Source organism: Triticum aestivum, chromosome 4D, assembly GCF_018294505.1.
Source record: "Triticum aestivum cultivar Chinese Spring chromosome 4D, IWGSC CS RefSeq v2.1, whole genome shotgun sequence".
Classification (NCBI taxonomy): domain Eukaryota; kingdom Viridiplantae; phylum Streptophyta; class Magnoliopsida; order Poales; family Poaceae; genus Triticum; species Triticum aestivum.
Genome location: NC_057805.1, coordinates 72662371 through 72684832, shown reverse-complemented (window position 1 = coordinate 72684832; position 22462 = coordinate 72662371). Strand labels below are relative to the sequence as shown.

The window sequence follows — 22462 nt, the reverse complement described above, 5'->3', positions numbered from 1 at the left end:
GCAAGTATAAGTATTGTGTTTAAAAAATATACAAGTACTGTGGTAGTATAGGTCTAATATGTATTTTTGTACTCATACAAACATGGAAGTGAATTATGGCATTAAAGCACATGCATAAGTATATAAAGTTGTAACAACAATTTTAGGTGCTACATAAGTATACCAAGTATGTGTATTAAATGTTTCAAAAAAAAGTATGTGTATCACTAATTACTTATGCAATTGAGACAAACTATTTTATAACGTTTGTAATGCATACAAGAAATTTACCTGAACAATGGCTTATGTATTTAACATATCTTTAAGAAATATGAAGTATATCTCTTGTACAACCAATCACGTGGTAAAGCAAAAAATTAGGCACATTTTAAAATAAGATTCATATTCATGTCATATGTTACAAGTTACATGGAACTAAAATTAGTTAAAGAAAACAAACATAGCGTATGGAAATCTCTATACTTGAAAAAGAGCAAACATTTACATTTATAATTATTTTCAAACTTGTTAGACTTGCCATTAGTATAGCCAAATTACCCTTAACGACTAGACCCCTAGATTTGAATTCTCCTCTTACCTCTCGAGAGGTAAGTGGAAGGATCATAAATTTTCTCCTAAGGTTATATACTAAACGAAAAACAAGCAAGTTCAAATATGTTTGTAAATTTTGATTCTAGAATATGATCATCTGTAGCCACATAAAATTCACATGGTGAATTTTATTTTAAAGTGAATTGCACAGTAGTAAATATTGTACAACAACTCACTTTGTAAGGTTTGCTCAACTCATAAATGCTATTTATTTTTACCAACAAAAATACATGGACCTGGTCCTCCCTTAATCTGGATGTTTTTTGCTTTTCATATTTTCCTACTATGCATGTATTTTTTTACTAAGTTTCGTGACACATATTCAATTCTTTTAGCACAATACAATCGCAGAAGCTCACATACACTCATCCCTATAAAAGCACACACGCGCATCCTATTCGTACGAGCGCCTTCGAGATACTGAGTTGGCACAACATCTTGAGATTGGCGAAGTCACCATAGACGCCTCGAAGTCGACGGTAACATCTCCTCCCACCGAACGAACATCGCCGAAAGATTGAAATAATAAAAGAAAAATACGAGCACCAATGACAAGTTTAGCACTTGAACCTTGGTGGGCTAGTTCCACCACAAGGAACCTAACCATCTGACACATGTACAATGTTTTTTTTATGCAGGGTAAAGGGAGTTTTATTTCATGATTGTAGTTACTGTCACGAGGCAAAAGTTCCTCGATACATAGGGGTCCTTGATGCAACCACATAGCATGATACACTCCGTACGACTATATTTCGTCAAACAATCGACAACTCTATTTTGTACCCTACTAATTTCTGAGGAATAAACTCCATATCTATCATTAAAGCTTTGATCTCTGCAACAAGATGACCATACGCCGAACGAATAAGACCATCGCCAGTAATACAAGATAAGGCCTTCGTAGAGTCAGATTAGACAATTACGATGAGCTAGAGTGTTGTAGGCTTGTAGCGCCAAAGCCATCCCCTGCATGATTGCACGGATTTCAACCTTCAGGGCGTCATTGTAGTTAAACACAAATCGCGACAAGCTGCAAAAAATGATGGACCCATCGTATCGCTGCACGATCATGCCTGCCGCCGCCGCCCAACTCTCAATCAAAAAGGAACCATCCACAGACAAGGCAACATGAACAAAGCCTCCAAAAAAATTAGTTAACATATTTTTCATGGACATTGCCCAATTATACCCCGCAAAAAAATACTAATAAAATGTCTATTTTATCCTTTAGCCAACTAAAATTTCAATTTCGCGTGTATTCATAGTACTCCCTCCGTCCTTGAAAGAACTTTGTTGGAGGGTCAAACTATCTTAAAGTTTGACCGAGTTTGTGCAAAAATATATCAATGCTTGTGAAACCAAATAAGTATATAACGAAAATATATCTTATCATGAATCTAATGTAATTTGATGACGTGAATGTTGGTTTATTATTGTGTAATACGGTCAAACGTAAAAAAAATTTGACTGTTGGAAGTACACTCTTTTAACGATGGGGGAGTAGACATCATAAACTGGCATGGATTTATAAGGAGCAGTTATAGTAAATCGCTATTTTTTCGAGGTATAAATACCTCAGTTCGGAAATATAGTGACCAACTAAGCATGTCTCTAAGCGCCGTTAAGATTGTCCTCTACTTAACCGCGAAGGCCCAGCAAACAAAAATATACTCCAATACAAAGCCGCATAAAACGCAGGGCCCCCTCCCCATGGGATCGTCGTCCTCCCCACACTCCCACGCGCCCCCCGATACAACGCAACGCTCCTCTCTCTCTCTCTCTCTCTCTCTCTCCCCATCCCTCGCTGTCCTCCGCGGCAAGTCAAGTGGAACGCGAATCGAAAAGCAGCGGCCGGAGGCGGAAGGGAGCGTGACGCCGCCCGCCATGAGGCTCCTCGTCCCCGACGGCGCGCGCCAGCGCTCCGATGCCGCGACGCCGCGCCGGCACCGCCCGCCGTCCGAGGCGCCGCCGGAGGCGGCCGGAGCTAGCGGGAGGACGGTGGCGGTCGGGATCAGGTGGGACGCCGCCAGCCGCGAGCTCCTTACGTGGGCGCTCGTCAAGGTCGCCAATGCCGGCGACCGCGTCGTCGCCCTCCACGTCGCCGCCGGTGCGTCCCTCCCCTCTCCACGGCCCAGCGCCGCCGGTCACCCGTGTCTCTAATTTCCTCGCCGTCGGTTTTTACCAAGTTCGAGTTCCGTGGTCGCGAAAATTTTCCTTCGGTCTTGTCATGAGATTAATCTCCTCCTTTTCCTGCCTTTTCATTCAGCAGGCGCAGGAGGGGCTGGGCTGGAGGAGAGGAGGAAGGCCGCGGATTCGCTCGCGACGGTGCTCGCCGTTTACGACGGCTTCTGCAACCTCAAGCAGGTCCGTCCCTCCGTGCTTCCCAAAACGCTCTCAATTTTTTGTTACCACTACTTTATTATTATTCGCGAGAGTAACTTCCGGATTCCTATTCAATGGCTGCGGTTCATCCAAGCACTTGCCTTTTCCGTCACGGAGAGCTCCCAATTTGACCCGTCATTAATTTGCTGGTCCATCCGATTTTAGCTCAAACTTAAAACTTTCCACCTCTTCCGTACCATTTGATGCTGACAATAGCTTACCGGGTGGTCCAACCCTTGTGTTTTCATTCAGTTTTGGTGGCTTGAAATTTTGGCAGCTCTTAATTTTCACCCCCAACCATTTAATTTTTACTGCCACTGCTTGTCAAGTCGAGGGACCAGGACTTTGTAGTCCTTTGATCCTACCACCGGGAATTTGCCTCAAAATTAACTCTCTCTCTTTTAAAAGTTTTTCCTCCTCAAAATTCTCATCGCTTTGTTGTTCCACTTACCTTCGGCAGATCAATTTGGAGCTCAAGGTCTGCGCAGGATCGTCTATCCGGAAAACTCTGGTTAAAGAGGCGGCTTCATGTGGTGCTGCACATCTCATCCTCGGTGTCGCGAAGAATTCTCGGTCCTTTGGGTACTGAATCTGGCACATTCTCCACTCCTTGTTGTTAAATTGGTCCAAATTCGTTTGTTCCTCATATTAGTGTCCTTGTTTCTTTTCAAATATATATCAGATCCTCCTCCACTTCAGTTGCCAAGTACTGTGCAAAGAGAGTTCCCACGAGTTGCTCGGTTCTTGCTGTGAACAATGGCAAGATTATTTACCAAAGAGCTGCAGCACACGAAGAACCATTCAATAGCACTAGCGCACGTAAGTCAATCAACAATATCACTTGCATTTGTTCATTTCTCTGTCTGTGGTTGACATGAGTATGCTTAACTCTGTAACTGGAATGCAGCCGAGACTCCAAGGAGGAGTTACCGCAAGCTTTTGACTTCCCTGATAGGAGAGAGATCTCAGGACGAATGTATAAAGGATAACAGGTCCATTTCTCGGGCTGTCACCATGCCAATGAGGTCTCACACCTCGCCAAAGGAAGTTTCACTAGCATTGGTTCCAGTTAAGGTTTGCCGACGTGAATCACCAGAAGTAGCAACTGGCTGGCCATTCCTAAGGAAGAAGTTATTGCCCAACCGACAGGATGCGTTGTCTGACAAGCCCAAGATGTCTGTGGTGCAGTGGGCAATGCGGCTTCCGAGCAGGTATTCAGCTGTTTCGCCGGTCCATGTTGAACACAGAACCACGAGACCAGACTCAACCAACAGTGTCAGTCGTATCTTGCGTGATAGGGTAGTTATCCCCTCCAGAAGCAATTCAGGTGGCACTTCTGTTGTGATTGAGGAATTGGATAAAGAAATTCCAGAGGAGCTGATCTCACTCAAAGAGAAATTCTTATCCCTGTATTCTTCGTACAGTTACAATGAGCTTGCAGATATCACTTCTAATTTTTCATCTGGTATGTATATCATATTAATTTCTATTATTCCCATTTCCCTAGACATGTTATGTTTAGCCATTAGGTGTTTGTTTGTGCAGAGTGTATAATTGGACAAGGTGGCACGAGCCAAGTCTATAAAGGTTGTTTGACAAATGGCAAGGAGTTGGCAGTGAAGATCCTGAAGTATTCCGATGAGGTACTGAAGGAGTTCACATCAGAGATCGAGATTGTCAGCTCCGTCGTTCACAAGAACGTCATATCCATCACTGGCTTCTCCTTCAAGAACAATGATCTTCTATTGGTATATGAATACTTGCAAAGAGGCAGCCTAGAAGAAATACTGCATGGTATGTTCCATAGCTTGTGTCACCTGTTTTCTCTCTGTGCTGTTTCCATGAAAAAACTCATCTTATTGTTAACGTGATGTAGGCGAGAAAGAATGTAAAAGCATGTTTGGTTGGACCGAGAGGTTCAATGTGGCGGTAGGTGTTGCTCATGCACTGGATTATCTCCATGGTAACGGCAACAGTCGCCCAGTGATCCATAGGGATGTCAAGTCGTCAAATATCCTCGTCTCAGAGGATTTTGAGCCAAAGGTAAACATATCACCCTGTTCCACAACATGCTTCAGTTCTTGTGCGGCATCAAATTAGCTGAATCAAGATATCTACGTTTGTGTGATGCAGTTATCAGACTTTGGCCTTGCGCTTTGGGCCGCTGATGCAACACCCCAGATCACATGCAATGATGTAGCAGGAACTTTTGGGTTAGTTAGCTGATCATGTGCACGCTAGCTTTGCCTTTTTTATGCTCTGCTGCAACATTTGCTTTACTGATGTATGTATACATACCTTACCCCAGGTACTTGGCTCCTGAATACTTCATGCATGGCAAGGTGAACGACAAAATCGATGTTTTCGCTTTTGGTGTTGTTCTTCTTGAACTCGTCTCAGGCAGGAAACCGCTGTGCACTGGTTGTCCGAAAGGCCAGGAGAGCCTAGTTATGTGGGTAAGTGCATCATCCCTATGCAACGTCACATGCTGCTTGTTTGTTTGAAAATAAAAATTTGCTTGATCTATTGTAAAGAATGGTTCCTTCCTGTAGTTTTAACAGAGAATTTGGTTGTTTGTGTTGTATAGGCGAATTCTATCATCCAAGGAGGAAAGCTCACGCAACTGGCAGATCCTAGCCTGCCTACCGAAGGCCATGCCGATGAAATTGAGAGGATGACACTTGCCGCTTCGCTCTGCATCAGACCGACACCTCAACACCGTCCTCATATCGCAGTGGTGAGATTTCGTGTGTGATGCATATGGATAGTGCCATTTATCATGTTGCGTAATGCGTATTTCCTTTGTACTCGCATCTTACAAGCTTCCATCTGTAAACATCAGGTTTTGAAGCTACTTGACGGCGACAATGACATTCTCAAGTGGGCTAGATCTCATGTTGGTTTATCGTACGAGAGCGATGGCGACGAAGACGACGTCGTCACGCTCGCGCCACCGCCGGAGAACAACACCAACATCCAGTCGTACATCAATCTCGCCTTTGACGTGGACGACGACTCCGCCTCGGTGAGCAGCAACGACTTCATCACGGCAAACACGTCCCTGGAAGAGTACCTACAGGGAAGATGGAGTCGGTCGTCGAGCTTTGACTGACCGGCGGATCCATGGCAGAGTTGGTGCCCAAGTTTTGTTCATAGAGATCCTTCCCCTCTCCCACTTCCTAAGTTAACCTGTTGCTCCTTGGGTGAGAGGCGGCACATGCAATGCAACGCCCTCCTCAGGGTCTATGTTCGGATCATTATTTCTCGTTTATTTTTCTTCCCCCTAGAGTTGTTATGAGTGAGCCTGTAATGTTCTCACCCAAAGGATGAGATGAGGAATAAAGTAGAGCAGGGAGAATGGAACTGTGGGTCGTTTGCCCACACCACACCCAAATCATTAGTGATGGTTCCGCCCTTTGCTCACTTGTTAAGAGTAAAATCATCATGAGACTGAGACTGCTAAACGTGCTTGGTATGAGAGAATATTTACTGCTGAATTTCACTGTGGATGTTGAATTGCTTCTGCTAGTGCCTTGTGCTATTACCCATCACATATGCTCCAGATCGTGAACAAGGTCAGGATCAATGTATTCACACCCAGATACTGCTAGCATAATATTAATCCAGGCTTGTGCTCCACGATGATGCATCCACTAGACAATGAAGGGCCAGTGATTCTGATAACTAACTAATGGGTGTCTGCTTCAGCATGGCATCTCATGGTCCCGGGCATCGTCAGGTCGGTCCAACCAACGAACAGAGCCGATCATCATTAAAAGGAAAGAAGAGAGAAGATCATGGAGGAGGAGTAAAGCTGTCCTACTAGTAGTAAGATACTAAAAATCCTTTGGTGATCGCAGGCAGGCACAGTTGGGACAACATGTTGCATCACATGGGGCTGGCTGGGGGAATCACATTCACACTCACATGAACCAACCAACCAACCCGGACCCGTGGATGGTACTGCATGAGAGGAGAGAACCGACAATGGCAGGATTCTTGAAGAGAAGCTTGGCGACAGACAGCGAATAACGGGGACACACACTAGTACTCCCTCAGTTCCTAGATATAAGTCTTTTTAGACATTTCAAATGGGATGCAACATACGGATGTATGTAGACATATTTTAGAGTGTAGATTCACTCATTTTGTTTCGTATGTAGTTACTTGGTGGAATCTCTAGTAAGACTTATATTTAGGAACGAAGGGAGTACTACTTATTATGACACGCATGGATAATGGTCAACAGATCCCATCAAAACAAACGGGCAGCGCATCAAGAGAAACTCAGAGCACATTTACCTGTCCTAGCTAGGTTTTGCTCAAGTTCTACTATTTGTTGGGCCAACTTGGGTTCCAAATCTAACCTGACACGCACGTCATCACAGACGTTTTGAAGAAAACAGTGCATAGGCAAGGTAATAATACAGTGGTTGACATGTTGATCTTCTGTTTTGTAGTATTCCACCTCATCTAGAAAAGACAATAAAATATGCAACACAGGATTATATTTACCATCATTTGTAGATTTACGGTTATGATATCCTGACATAATGAGAGTATTAAAATTAAGAGTGAATTACATCAACCTAGAGAACATGTGAATAAGAGAAGACGTCTCGGACAATGGAGAGAAATATCTCATCTTACGTGCACTTGTTTAGGCGCTAGAGGAGCCTGAACATGTGAATAGTCCATTGTTACTTAAGAATTTTGCAGACAGTTAGTAAAATGTTTAACCCGAATAGACGAGAGATCAGAGTCCCAGAGTATAGACGAGGAATAAAAGATCCTAATACCATCCAGTAACGACGTGGGTCCATAAGCCATACAGCCAAGTTAGTAAAACAGTTTTGGACGACTAGACTCAACTTCGGCCAAGGAGTCGGAAAGGGGGGTCCTACAGGCAGTCGGCTCTGATACCAACTTGTGACGCCCCCGATTCAATCGTACACTAATCATACACGCAAATGTGTATGATCAAGATCAAGGACTCACGGGAAGATATCACAACACTACGCTAGACACAAATTAAAATAATACAAGCCTTATATTACAAGCCAGGGGCCTGGAGGGCTCGAATACATCAGCTCGAATACACAAGAGTCAGCGAAAGTAACAATATCTGAGCACATACATAGGTTGAACAAGTTGCCTTAAGAAGGCTAGCACAAAAGCAGCAACGATCGAAAAGGCAAGGCCTCCTGCCTGGGAGCCTCCTAACTACTCCTGGTCGTCGGCCAACTCATAGTAGTATCCGCCCTCGGGGTAGTAGTAGTCTTCGTCGAAGGTGGCGTCTGGCTCCTGGGCTCCACCATCTGGTTGCAGCATCCGGGAAGAATGGAAAGAGGTGGAAAAAGGGGAGCCAAGCAACCGTGAGTACTCATCCAAAATACTCGCAAGCAAGGATCTACACTACATATGCAACATTATTAAAGAGGGGCTGTATATGTGGACTGGACTGCAGAAATGCCAAAATAGAGAGAAGGCATAATGAAAGATCGAGGATGTCGCCTAGAGGGGGGTGAATAGGCGCTTTAAAATAATTATGGTTTAGGCTTGAACAAATGCGGAATAAACCTAGCAGTTAATTTGTCAAGCACAAAACCTACAACAACTAGGCTCACCTATGTGCACCAACAACTTATGCTAAGCAAGATAAACTACTAGGTGATAGCAAGATATATGATAAGAAACAATATGGCTATCACAAAGTAAATTGCATAACTAAAGAGCTCGGGTAAGAGATAACCGAGGCACGCGGAGATGACGATGTATCCCGAAGTTCACACCCTTGCGGATGCTAATCTCCGTTTGGAGCGGTGTGGAGGCACAATGCTCCCCGAGAAACCACTAGGGCCACCGTAATCTCCTCACGCCCTCGCACAATGCAAGATGCCGTGATTCCACTAAGGGACCCTTGAGGGCGGTCACCGAACCCGTACAAATGGCAACCCTTGGGGGCGGTCACCGAACCCGTACACTTTGGCAACCCTTGGGGGCGGTCACCGAACCCGTACACTTTGGCAACCCTTGGGGGCGGTCACCGAACCCGTCAAATTGCTCGGGGCGATCTCCACAACCTAATTGGAGACCCCGACGCTTGCCCAGAGCTTTACACCACAATGATTGAGCTCCGAACACCACCAACCGTCTAGGGCGCCCAAGCACCCAAGAGGAACAAGCTCAAGGGTACCAAGCACCCAAGAGTAATAAGCTTCTCAACTTGTAACTTCCACGTATCACGTGGAGAACTCAAACCGATGCACCAAATGCAATGGCAAGGGCACACGGAGTGCCCAAGTCCTTCTCTCTCAAATCCCACCAAAGCAACTAATGCTAGGGAGGAAAATGAGAGGAAGAACAAGAAGGAGAACACGAAGAACTCCAAGATCTAGATCCAAGGGGTTCCCCTCACATAGAGGAGAAAGTGATGGGTGGAAATGTGGATCTAGATCTCCTCTCTCTTTTCCCTCAAAAACTAGCAAGAATCCATGAAGGGATTAAGAGTTAGCAAGCTCAAAGAAGGTCAACAATGGGGAAAGAACACGAGCTCAAAGGATTAGGTTCATTGGGGAAGAAGACCCCCTTTTATAGGTGGGGAAAAAAATCCAACCGTTATGCTCACAGCCCGCACCGAGCGGTACTACCGCTCCAAGGAGCGGTACTACCGCTAGGGCGGTAGTAGCCCTTGGAAACACAATAGCGAGGAGGCAAAAAAACAAGAAGAACCATCGGAGCGGTAGTACCGCTTGACCTCACGGTACTACCGCTAGGGGTAGCGGTACTACTGCTTGCGAGCGGTACTAAAAAATTACATCCGTGCCTACCACCGCTAGACTTGTGACGAGTTTTTGGTCCCGAGCGGAAGTAGCCACGGAAGTAGCCGCGGTAGTACTGCTCCAAGCGGTAGTACCGCTCCCAAGAGCGGTAGTAAAAAATTACATCCGCTCCTGTCCGCGGTAGTACCGCTGCAGCCTTTTCAGAACACCAAAACTACCACAACTTCTGCAAACGGACTCCGAATTCGACGAAACCAAGTTTGTTGGAAAGCTAGCGACAAGGGCTAACACAATCTTGGTAGAAATAACAATAAGAAGCAAATGAGAAAAGTCCCATAAGAAAATGGTGAGAACCCTTCCTCGAAAGAGACCGGTAAAACCTCCAACACCGAAAACGCAATGGAAGGAGCATGTGAACTCCGTTTTCGATGAACTCAAGCTTGTCATCAAGATGACCATAAGCTCTAAGACTCACAAAGAGAACCAAACAAGAACCAAGAAACATGATGCAAGGATGCAATGGTTTGAGCTCTCTACTAATGATACGATCAAGCTACCAACTTGAGAGCCCCCCTTGATAATACGGCAATCGATCCTATAACCCGGTCTCCCAACAACCACCATGAGACCGGTAAAATAGAAAACCTATCAAGGGCAAACCTTTGCCTTGCACATGATCCACTTGAGCTAGATGATGATGATCTTGTCCTCCTCAAGATGGACCACCTTTCTTGATTGCGTTGGGTCGATGGAGACTAGATTATTGCTCCCCCATACTCCACTATGGGTGCACATCTTCACAAGTCCATTGACATCACAATGTATGGCAAGCTTCAAGCACTTGATCTCTTCGTGATGCTCCACTTGAACTTGCACACGGCAATCTTGATGACGATCACCACTTGATGTCATCCTCTCCATGGGTTGTATGATATCTTCCTCTTGACGCAAGCCCATGGACATGCACCTAACCCCACATAGAACTCTCACATAGACCATGGGTTAGTACACAAAGTGCAATGGACAATGCTTACCATACCATGGGATCACTTGATCCCTCTCAGTACATCCTTTACGCTTTGTGAGTTGATCAACTTGATTCACTCTTGACTTAGTCTTGATCAACCTTGAATCTTTCCAACTCTCTTCGTTTGGATGATGTCTTGAAGGTAAACATGAATGATCACACAATTTTCTTCTTCAAGACATGCTTGCAATAAGCTCAACACTCACATGACCAATCTTTGGGTAATTCCTTAATAGCACCTTTATCAACACATAAACTCCTTGAAACCAGCACATGGACTTCAAGAAATGCCTATGGACAAATCCTTCAAATATAACTCAATGCAACCATTAGTCCATAGAGAATGTCATCAATTACCAAAACCACACATGGGGGCACCGCATGTCCTTTCAATCTCCCCCATTTTGGTAATTGATGACAATCACTTTCAAGAGAGTTTATATAAGGAATTATGCATCACCATGCAATGCAACAACCAATAATGCATGCGTACGAGATGCGTATGCTTAGGAACAAACCAAAGCCAGAAAAGACAACTCTCTAAACTTCACAAAACTCTCTGAAACTTCTCCCCCATTGGCATCGATTGCCAAAATGGGCGAAAAGCTTAGAAGGCCAATATAAATTGTGGTCCTCCATAAATTATGTATTTCTCAACAAATGAGTGGAATGCAACACACATATCCAAAGGTAAATACTTGGAGGAACACAAACTATATTGAGGCACAAAGATAGCAAAAGAATGATATGCCACAAAGACATAAAAAAGAGAGAAACAAGCAATCAAGCAATCAAAAGATACCAATTGAAGCAAGCAAACAAAGGATATCAATTGATCCAACTAGACCAATGATCCTACATGCCATATGAATGAAATAAATTATGATATGAGCAAAGGAGTGTTCTAGAGAAACTAGAGAAGCTCCCCATGATTTGTGCACAATTTAGTTTTGTAATGGGATACAACGAGCACAAAATAGGATCGTCACTCCCCCAAGATCAATAGAACCTCACAACAAGTGCAAGAGAGTAACAGAGTGTTCTAAAGACACTAGTGAAGCTCTCCATGATTTGTGCACTCCTTACAATATTTGCATTAGGATACCAAGTGCACAAAATAGGATCATCTCTCCCCGAAAATCAATAGAAACTCACAACAAGTGCAAGTGAGCATGTAGGAAACAAAGCCTAGCACTTGCAACAAACAAATGGTTGAGCAACATATAAAAGAGGCAACTTAAGGGTAGGCTCAACCAAAATGATGTATGTGAGTCATGGCAAAGCACTTGAGAAGACTAATGTACGGATGAGCATTAAGCATCAACATAGTCTTGGAAGAATGAGGCACACGGTGCAAGGCCTATCATTCCCACACACAACTAGCAAATGGGTTCACAAGCTTACTAATAAGCATATAGAGAACCTATGCTTGTGACAACCCGTGGTGAAGATAGAAGAAGAAAGCCTCATCAAGACGAGGGATACCAATTAAGATGGCAAAAGCCTCGTAAAGATAAGCATGAGGAAAATAATCTTCACCACACAAGAGTGCATCAAGATGCAACGAGATACGACACATACTCAAGGCAAAAGCTTTCACGGAGCCACCAAAGAAATAACAAAAGAGAGACAAGGTGGACGTGAAAGAAAGGATATCATCTAGGGATGTAATTTCTCTCAAGTGTATAAGGTTCTAGGTAGACGAAATCATGATGATATATATCTACAAAGAAGGATGTACACCCGAAATAGTTACAACAAGAAGGAACAAGATATCCAAAAGGACGTCATACATATACCAATAAGATATTTGCTTGGAAGCATAGCACATGGCTAGATATGGTCTTATTGTATATAAATGAATTCCTACCACACAACCATCAAAGACATCACAACTAGCAACAAGAGATCATTGTTGCGATGCTTTGAGAAAGGAAACAAGTATCACAAGAGAGAATGAATAACATGCCATGATACAACCTACACAAGGTTGATGTAAGAAATGTGTGCATGAAGTATATGAAGATACTTGTTACCGAGTTAACATTGGAAGGATGAAGTAGATACCAATTGAAGGTACAGAGTAGTTCATTGATCATCCTAGCTTGACTCCAAAAAGCACATGGTGACAACACCTTCCTTGTGAGTAGCCGAGCATCCAATGCATCTCCAATTGTTCCTAGAACAACAACACAAACAAAATGGTACCCAAACTCATTGGGACCAAAGAGTTAGAGAACCAACAATGCATAGGACAAACTCCACATAAATATGTGCACATAGCTATGAAAATGAATTTCATGCACATCTCATCCAATTTGAGACTTGGTGGAGTTTCCCCTATATATTGGGTCAAAGAGAGAAAGCATGCCAAGGAAACTACATGAAGTTAATATGCATGCTCAAGACTTTCAAGAACCGATACCAAAATACAAGGAAATACCAAGTGAAAAGAATACCAAATGGAGAAATCATCACTTGAAAGATATCATTAAAAGATACATCAAGGAATGAGATATCCATTGGATCCCACAAAATGATATCAAACTCCCAAAAGAGAGGATGGTTCCAAACAAACCAAGCTCTCTACAAAGTTTCATGATGGCACAAGTACCAAAAAGAAACGGCTTGCCGTCCACCAACACACACTTAAAATGGATCACAAGTTTAGCGTTTTATAGAAAATAGGATAGCTCCCCCAACGAGTTGTGCATTATAGAGAATTTGCATTTGAATACAAATGCACAAGGTAGGATCACCACGTTCACTATATCAAGGAAAACACTAGACAAGATCAAGAAAACAACAAGATCCTCAAGTGGCACGGAAGGTAATGGGAGTTGACACAAACTTGGCAAGAGATAAGGCAAATAAAAGGCAAACGCCAACGTGAAGATGATCAAAAATTTCTACCACACACAAGTGAGTACCAATTGTCAAAAGACAAGAAGTATTTGAAAATAATTCCCGGTGGTAGATAGCAAGGATATCCGACATCATCTTCACACCAAACACAAGCAAATTGCAACTTGTAGAGCTAACATGCCACCTAGGAACAAGATAATTTACAATATCAATTCTAGGTGACAATATCTCAAATGTAAACATTTTCTAGGCTAGTAATATACACATAGCATATTACTCCCCCATAATGTGATACCAATTAAAGATAAACAAGAGGCAAAAATAACGATCCAACAAGAGGTAATTAATGGACAATTTAGAATTTGAATTTCTCATGAGAAGACATACCACATAGCGACTACATAATCTTGAAATATCAATACTAGATGGTATTACTCATGTACACACATTTATAGGATTGTGAGGTGCACAAAGCACATCACTCCCCCATAATGGGATATTCCATTAATCTCTCACAAGAGCCAACTAAGATACAAACAAGATGCACAAAGGCTCAACGTACGACAGACATGTACATGAAGTGCAAACCAACATACATAAACTTGATTACTCAAGATAAGCAATTTGGAGACACAACATATACAAACACATGCAAGGAACAAAACCAATAGATGCAAGGGGGCAAGTAACTTTCAATGTAAGCAATTTAAGTACAAGTTACCGCAAGGAGGCACATTGGATATAAGATATAAGCTTGATGATTCGATTGACTTGGCTTGAGACAATAAGAGTGATGAAGTCCCCTTAATTCTTCATAATGTAGCCAAGTATCCAATGTACTCCAACAACACCTATTGATCAAGTATGAGCTAGTTGGTCCCCAACCAAGTTGGGTCCTAAGAGGTTAGTCACAATAGGCTTGGCTACCCAAATGGTTCTTTTCTTGACACCACTTTGAGTACCAACAAATTTGGCAAACACATTGCCAACCTTATCCTTCCCAAGAGAATAGATATCATCAATTAGAATAGGGTTGGATAAGGTACCATTCGTGCATGAAGAAGCGACGTGACCTTTTTCACGACATAGGTAGCAACGTCTACTCTTCACTTTCTTCTCACTTGATTTCTCAACTTGAGAAGCATTAGCTTGAGTCTTCTTGGGAAGAGGCCTTTCTTCAACTTGAGGTTGAGCATGAGAATGCACTTGTAGCCGCTTCCCTTGTTGCTTGTCACTAATGGACTTCTTCTTCAATGGGCAAGATCTAACATGGTGCCCTTCAATTTTGCACTTGAAGCAAATAATCTTGGCCAAATTCTTGACATGTTCTTGGCCCTTCTTCTTGTTCATCTTGGACTTCTTCTTCTTGTTGGAGTTGAATCCAAGTCCACCTTTGTCATTGGGGGATTTTTGCACACTCAAGATATTGTTGAGTGTGGATTTCCCTTCATGACACTTTTCCAAGTCTTTCTTCAAAGAAGTGACTTGGGCCTTGAGCTCTTTGATTTCCTCTACATGGTTAGTCTCAACACAAGTACTAGAGGAAGTATAAGCTTCATCATTGGAGCAACAAGGCAAGGAAAGCAATTCATCACAAGATGTACCAATGTTATGCATAGACGAATTACGAGGACTAGCACAAGGCAATATAGCATTTTGACTAAAAGTAGTGCTAATGTCCACATGAGGCTCACTAGATGTTACCTTAGCAATCATAGCCTCATGAGCTATTTTTAGCACATTATGGGATACAAGAAGATCATCATGAGAGCTAGAAAGCTTTTCATGACTTTCTTCCAATTTCCCATAATTGCTAATAGCAACTCAAGTTGAGCCCTTAGCTCAACATTCTCCTTTAAAATGGATGCTTCACAAGAAATAGAGTTAGTAGCACAAGCATCATCATTAACAACAAGAGGAGAAGGCAACTTGGCAAGCTCTTTTAAATAAGAAGCTTCAAGTTGAGCATGAGACTCGGTGAGTTTGATGAGCTCACCCTTGATGACCCTTGAGCCATTTTCGAGCTGCTCAAAATCCTCAAGGAGTCTAGCATGAGCAACTTCAAGCTTAGCATTTTTAGTTTCAAAGACATTGGCCACCTCAAGAGCTCTATCATGATATTCCTTCACTCTAGATAACTCTAGAGCAAAAGTCTCCTCAAGAGATTCCTTGGTGGTTTGTTCAAGTTCAAGAGCTTGAGAGAGGTCCGCAATCTCATTAGCGTAATCATGCTCATGACCTTCCATTTTATCAATGGCGACCTCATGCTCCTCAAGACAAGATTCCAACTCATCAATATATTTCTTGCCCTCAATAGCAATAGACATGATTTCCATGAAGTTGGAACGAGCAATTTTATTCTTAAGAAGAGCTTTAAAAATTATTCCCCCCTTAACTTTTAAGGAGGCAACATCATCATTCTCTTCATCATAATCGACATCATCATCACTCTTGCCATCATCAATATTATCACAAGATACATTGGGATTCAAAGTGGGAGATACCTTTGAAGCCTTGGCCATAAGGCAAAAAGCAATCGATGATGATGTAGGATCCCTTGAAGCACCGTTCCAGACCACATCTTGTTCCATGGAGTGTTGGGTTTCCTCTACATTGTTAGCACAACAACTCGAGGAAATAGATACATTTTTATCATGGCAACAAGACATAGAAAGCATATCATCATGAGATTTGAGCAAGCAATTTCAACAAGATATGCAAGAACTTTTAACACAAGCATGTGAAACATTTAGAGTGCTCGAAGTGTTAAAGTCCAAAGGTGAAGCATTGCAATAATAAAGTGATGAAGGATCATCAATAATAAGCTCACTATAATCATTGCAATGAACACCACTACTCACCATATCATTACCTTGTGGCAAACCACATGTAGGTGAAGTAGAAGAAGTTGAGAATACTATACGACCGGAGGTGGAAGGAGGACAATCATCTCCACAAATCTCGGACATGCCATATTTGTCTTGAAGCTTTGTCCACAACTCATGAGCATCCAGAAACGGCATGAGTTGAAATATAACTACATTGCTCAAAGCATCAAAAAGCACATTAGAAGCTTGGGCATTGAGATAAGAGTTTTTCTCATCCTCTAAAGATAATCTTTGTGGATCCTTTGGAGGAGAAAAACCCATATCTACAATTCGCTCTAAATTTGGGTCCATGACCCTAAAGAGATTAAGCATGCGAATTACCCAAACATCAAAATTTGTGCCATCGAAACTAAGAGTGTCAGAGAATCCTAAACCCCTAGTCGACATCCTTACTCTCTAGGCGGTTAAGCCCTATAAAGAGAGACGAGGCTCTGATACCAATTGAAAGATCGAGGATGTCGCCTAGAGGGGGGTGAATAGGCGCTTTAAAATAATTACGGTTTAGGCTTGAACAAATGCGGAATAAACCTAGCGGTTAATTTGTCAAGCACAAAACCTACAACAACTAGGCTCACCTATGTGCACCAACAACTTATGCTAAGCAAGATAAACTACTAGGTGATAGCAAGATATATGACAAGAAACAATATGGCTATCACAAAGTAAAGTGCATAAGTAAAGAGCTCGGGTAAGAGATAACCGAGGCACGCGGAGATGACGATGTATCCCGAAGTTCACACCCTTGCGGATGCTAATCTCCGTTTGGAGCGGTGTGGAGGCACAATGCTCCCCAAGAAGCCACTAGGGCCACCGTAATCTCCTCACGCCCTCGCACAATGCAAGATGCCATGATTCCACTAAGGGACCCCTGAGGGCGGTCACCGAACCCGTACGAATGGCAACCCTTGGGGGCGGTCACCGAACCCGTACACTTTGGCAACCCTTGGGGGCGGTCACCGAACCCGTCAAATTGCTCGGGCGATCTCCACAACCTAATTGGAGACCCCGACGCTTGCTCAGAGCTTTACACCACAATGATTGAGCTCCGAACACCACCAACCGTCTAGGGCGCCCAAGCACCCAAGAGGAACAAGCTCAAGGGTACCAAGCACCCAAGAGTAATAAGCTTATCAACTTGTAACTTCCACGTATCACGTGGAGAACTCAAACTGATGCACCAAATGCAATGGCAAGGGCACACGGAGTGCCCAAGTCCTTCTCTCTCAAATCCCACCAAAGCAACTAATGCTAGGGAGGAAAATGAGAGGAAGAACAAGAAGGAGAACACGAAGAACTCCAAGATCTAGATCCAAAGGGTTCCCCTCACATAGAGGAGAAAGTGATTGGTGGAAATGTGGATCTAGATCTCCTCTCTCTTTTCCCTCAAAAACTAGCAAGAATCCATGGAGGGATTGAGAGTTAGCAAGCTCGAAGAAGGTCACCAATGAGGAAAGAACACGAGCTCAAAGGATTAGGTTCATTGGGGAAGAAGACCCCCTTTTATAGGTGGGGAAAAAATCCAACCGTTATTCTCACAGCCCGCACCGAGCGGTACTACCGCTCCAAGGAGCGGTACTACCGCTAGGGCGGTAGTAGCCCTTGGAAACACAACAACGAGGAGGCAAAAAAAACCAGAAGAATCGTCGGAGCGGTAGTACCGCTTGACCTCACGGTACTACCGCTAGGGGTAGCGGTACTACTGCTAAGGGTAGCGGTACTACTTCTTGCAAGCGGTACTAAAAAATTACATCCGTGCCTACCACCGCTAGACTTGTGACAAGTTTTTGGTCCGGAGCGGAAGTAGCCACGGTAGTACTGCTCCAAGCGGTAGTACCGCTCCCAAGAGCGGTAGTAAAAAATTACATCCGCTCCTGTCCGCGGTAGTACCACTGCGGCCTTTTGAGAACACCAACACTACCACAACTTCTGCAAACGGACTCCGAATTCGACGAAACCAAGTTTGTTGGAAAGCTAGCGACAGGGGCTAACACAATCTTGATAGAAATAACAATGAGAAGCAAATGAGAAAAGGCCCATAAGAAAATGTTGAGAACCCTTCCTCGAAAGAGACCGGTAAAACCTCCAACACCGAAAACGCAATAGAAGAAGCATGTGAACTCCGTTTTCGATGAGCTCAAGCTTGTCATCAAGATGACCATAAGCTCTAAGACTCACAAAGAGAACCAAACAAGAAACAAGAAACATGATGCAAGGATGCAATGGTTTGAGCTCTCTACTAATGATACGACCAAGCTACCAACTTGAGAGCCCCCCTTGATAGTACGGCAATCGATCCTGTAACCCGGTCTCCCAACAACCACCATGAGACCGGTAAAATAGAAAACCTATCAAGGGCAAACCTTTGCCTTGCACATGATCCACTTGAGCTAGATGATGATGATCTTGTCCTCCTCAAGATGGACCACATTTCTTGATTGCGTTGGGTCGATGGAGACTAGATTATTGCTCCCCCATACTCCACTATGGGTGAGCCACTCTTCACATTTTCACAAGTCCATTGACATCACAATGTATGGCAAGCTTCAAGCACTTGATCTCTTCGTGATGCTCCACTTGAACTTGCACACGGTAATCTTGATGACGATCACCACTTGATGTCATCCTTTCCATGGGTTGTATGATATCTTCCTCTTGACGGAAGCCATGGACATGCACCTAACCCCACATAGAACTCTCACATAGACCATGGGTTAGTACACAAAGTGCAATGGACAATGCTTACCATACCATGGGATCACTTGATCCCTCTCGGTACATCCTTTACGCTTTGTGAGTTGATCAACTTGATTCACTCTTGACTTAGTCTTGATCAACCTTGAATCTTTCCAACTCTCTTCGTTTGGATGATGTCTTGAAGGTAAACATGAATGATCACACAATCTTCTTCTTCAAGACATGCTTGCAATAAGCTCAACACTCACATGACCAATCTTTGGGTAATTCCTTAATAGCACCTTGATCAACACATAAACTCCTTGAAACCAACACATGGACTTCAAGAAATGCCTATGGACAAATCCTTCAAATATAACTCAATGCAACCATTAGTCCATAGAGAATGTCATCAATTACCAAAACCACACATGGGGGCACCGCATGTCCTTTCACATAGTCCTATTGAAACTAGCATCTTCAAGCAGCTCCAAGCATCTTGCAGCATTCAGAAGAGTACAGAATACCATAAAGTAAAGTAGTAGTAGTAGTGTTATCAACCTCGGTCAGAGATCCTTTCTCGACTCCCTACGAGAAAGCAATCCCAGAGCCATACTATCCAGTTATCACCTCAAGTATCCAGTTCTAGTTGTATCGATCGGGATACAACTCCAAGTGTCTATTACCGTAGGACAGGCTATCGATAGATGTTTTCTTCCCTGCAGGGGTGCACCAACTTACCCACCACGCTCGCTTAACTCTGGCCGGACACACTTTCCTGGGTCATGCCCGGCCTCGGCCAAACAATACGCCGCAACCCGACCTAGGCTTAATAGAGAGGTCAGCACGCCGGACTAAACCTATGCCCCCAGGGGTCTTGGGCCATCGCCCCGGGAACTCCTGCACGTTGTGTGGGCGGCCGGTGAGCAGACCTAGCTACCTCCTTAAAAAGGTAGGTGCTTACGCAGTCCAACCCGGTGCGCGCCGCTCAGTCGCATGACGTCTATTAAGCTTCGGCTGATGCATACCACACAGAACGCCATACTATGCCCACGTGATGGTTAGTGCTATCAGGCTAGAGGCCCCTCGGATCAAATATCCAAATCGTAGTGGATTAGGAGCACGCGGTAACGAGCAGAGACTCACGATCGATGTGACCCCGTCGCCCCGTCTCGAGGACTTGCGGCAAGGGCTAAGAATGCCCGACCACGCGCCGTAAGTATCTCGCTGGCACCTTCCAGGTCAATCCGACTCCACATCACTCGCAATTAAGCTCGCGCGGGTACCCCTCAGGGCCGACCCGTCTTTAGTAACAAGGTTCAGTGTAAAGTCATAGTAACCATAGTAACTGTGTGTCTAACAGCAAGGGGAACCCTGAGGAACCACCCTCGGTGGATTCCACTCGATGTAATTATCAAGGTGAACATAAGAGGAACCACCCTCGAGGTTCACACTTGAGGGGTTGCACGACAGAGTCGTATCGGAAGTGGTTAAGGAGGAAATCACCCTCGATGACCACGACCGAATAGCTACACTACAGAGATCTCATCAGGAGTGATGTATGAGGTTCCACCCTCGGCACTCGATGGTAACTCTGCTGAGTCGAACAACAAAAGGGGCGTGATGTGATGTGAGGTGTCGGACTCTGGTCGTCGATCATGTTGATCGAGTCGTTGATGATGAAGCAGGGGCAACAAGGACCATGTGGGGGTCACTGATGGATCACTAACCAACCTATACTAAGCAGTTTAGGATAAGCAGGTAGGTAACAATAAGCAGGTTACAAAAGTAGGCTATGCATCAGAATAGGAGCAATCAATTACAGTAGCAAAATCTAATGCAAGCATGAGAGAATGGAATGGGCGATATCGGGATGATCAAAGCGGGGGCTTGCCTGGTTGCTCAGACAAGAAGGAGGGTCGTTGGTGACGTAGTCGAACATAGTGGCATCGGCAGCGGTCTCGAGGTCTATCGGAAAGAAGTAACGGAGGGGGAACACAATAAATAACAGAGCAATCAAAGCATCATAAAGCTTAACATGGTAAAACGCGGTGCTAGGAGCGATCTAACGCGGTGCTAGGTGATATAGACGAAGAGGGAAAACATCCGGGAATGTTTTCCCAGTGTTAGGTATTTTGGACAGATGAAACGGAGGGGGACGGTTCCACGTTCGATATGATAGAGGCATGCGACGAATGAACCGAGTGCGTATTTGGATTTGTTGGATTTTTCTGAGCAACTTTCATGTATAAAGTTTTTTCATCGGAGCTACGGTTTATTTTATGGGATTAGTTTATATGATTTATTGAAGTTTTAAAATGATTTTCTAAAATTACTGGAATTATCTTAAATTCGAAAATCACAGTGAAACACTAGGTGCACCCAGTGCAGTGCACCCACAGTGCACCACCGAGGCTGACAGGTGGGTCAGATGGCTCAGTTGACCCAGTCAACAAAGACTTGTCAACAGGGTGAATAGTGCATGAGGGTCCCGCATGTCAGTTTCCTAATAATTTCTAAACTGATTTTATTTAAGTTGAAAAGGTGGGACCCAAATGTCATAAACACATTAAACTAAATAAGAACTAATCCTAATCTTAATCTAACAGGGCCGGCCAGAGGCATAGCAAGCCTCACGCATGTGCACACATAGGCACCGCACAGGGCACTCGGCCATGGCTACAGCCAAAACCGAGGCCAGTGCAGGAGCGGCCAACAATGGCAAAAGCAAAGGGGGCAGCGGCTGTGGCTATGAGCAAGCAGCGGCAACAGCTCAGTTAGCAGCGGCAGCGCTAGCAGCAAGCAGTAATAGAGCAGCGCTAGCAAGCAGCAGTCCAGCAAGCAGAGTAGCAGCAGCAAAGCCGCAACAACAAGCAAAAGCAGCGGCAGTAGGCGAGCAACACGCAGCGACGGCAGCAGGCGGCCGCGGTGCTGGGGCAGCAGCGACGGGCGATGCGCCAGCTGGCAGAAGCGGGAGCGGGCGTGGTGCAAGACTAGGGCGCGCACAAGGCGGCCACGGCGGCGGGCGCGGGGCTGGGGCGGACGCGGCCAGCGAGCGGGGGCTGGCGGAAGTGGCCAGCGCGGGTGGCTGCGCGGCATCAGCAGCAGGCAGTAGCAACACGCAGAGCAGCGCAGCAGCTGTAGCGCAGCATCGGCGACGAGGCATCGACACGAGGTTCAGGCTCAAGGGACTCGAGGCCACGTCCTCGCACACGACGAGCTGACGGGCTGGACAGATTCTATACGACACCACG

At 44.4% G+C, this 22462-nt stretch overlaps 1 protein-coding gene across 2 annotated transcripts; it reads left to right on the top strand.

The window, feature by feature from the left end:
- Nucleotides 1-2305: 2305 nt before the first annotated feature.
- Nucleotides 2306-6470, top strand: LOC123096292 (proline-rich receptor-like protein kinase PERK14). 2 transcript variants are annotated; one of them, XM_044517987.1, is made up of 11 exons: nucleotides 2306-2698; nucleotides 2861-2955; nucleotides 3434-3555; nucleotides 3656-3792; nucleotides 3881-4438; nucleotides 4519-4767; nucleotides 4850-5016; nucleotides 5107-5186; nucleotides 5282-5429; nucleotides 5561-5710; nucleotides 5816-6470. In XM_044517987.1, the coding sequence occupies exons 1-11, from the start codon at nucleotides 2476-2478 to the stop codon at nucleotides 6083-6085; spliced, it is 2199 nt and encodes a 732-aa protein (XP_044373922.1). In that variant the 5' UTR covers nucleotides 2306-2475; the 3' UTR covers nucleotides 6086-6470. The 2 variants fall into 2 exon arrangements, with proteins under 2 accessions (XP_044373922.1, XP_044373921.1); XM_044517986.1 differs by having other exon boundaries at nucleotides 2858-2955.
- Nucleotides 6471-22462: the final 15992 nt, after the last annotated feature.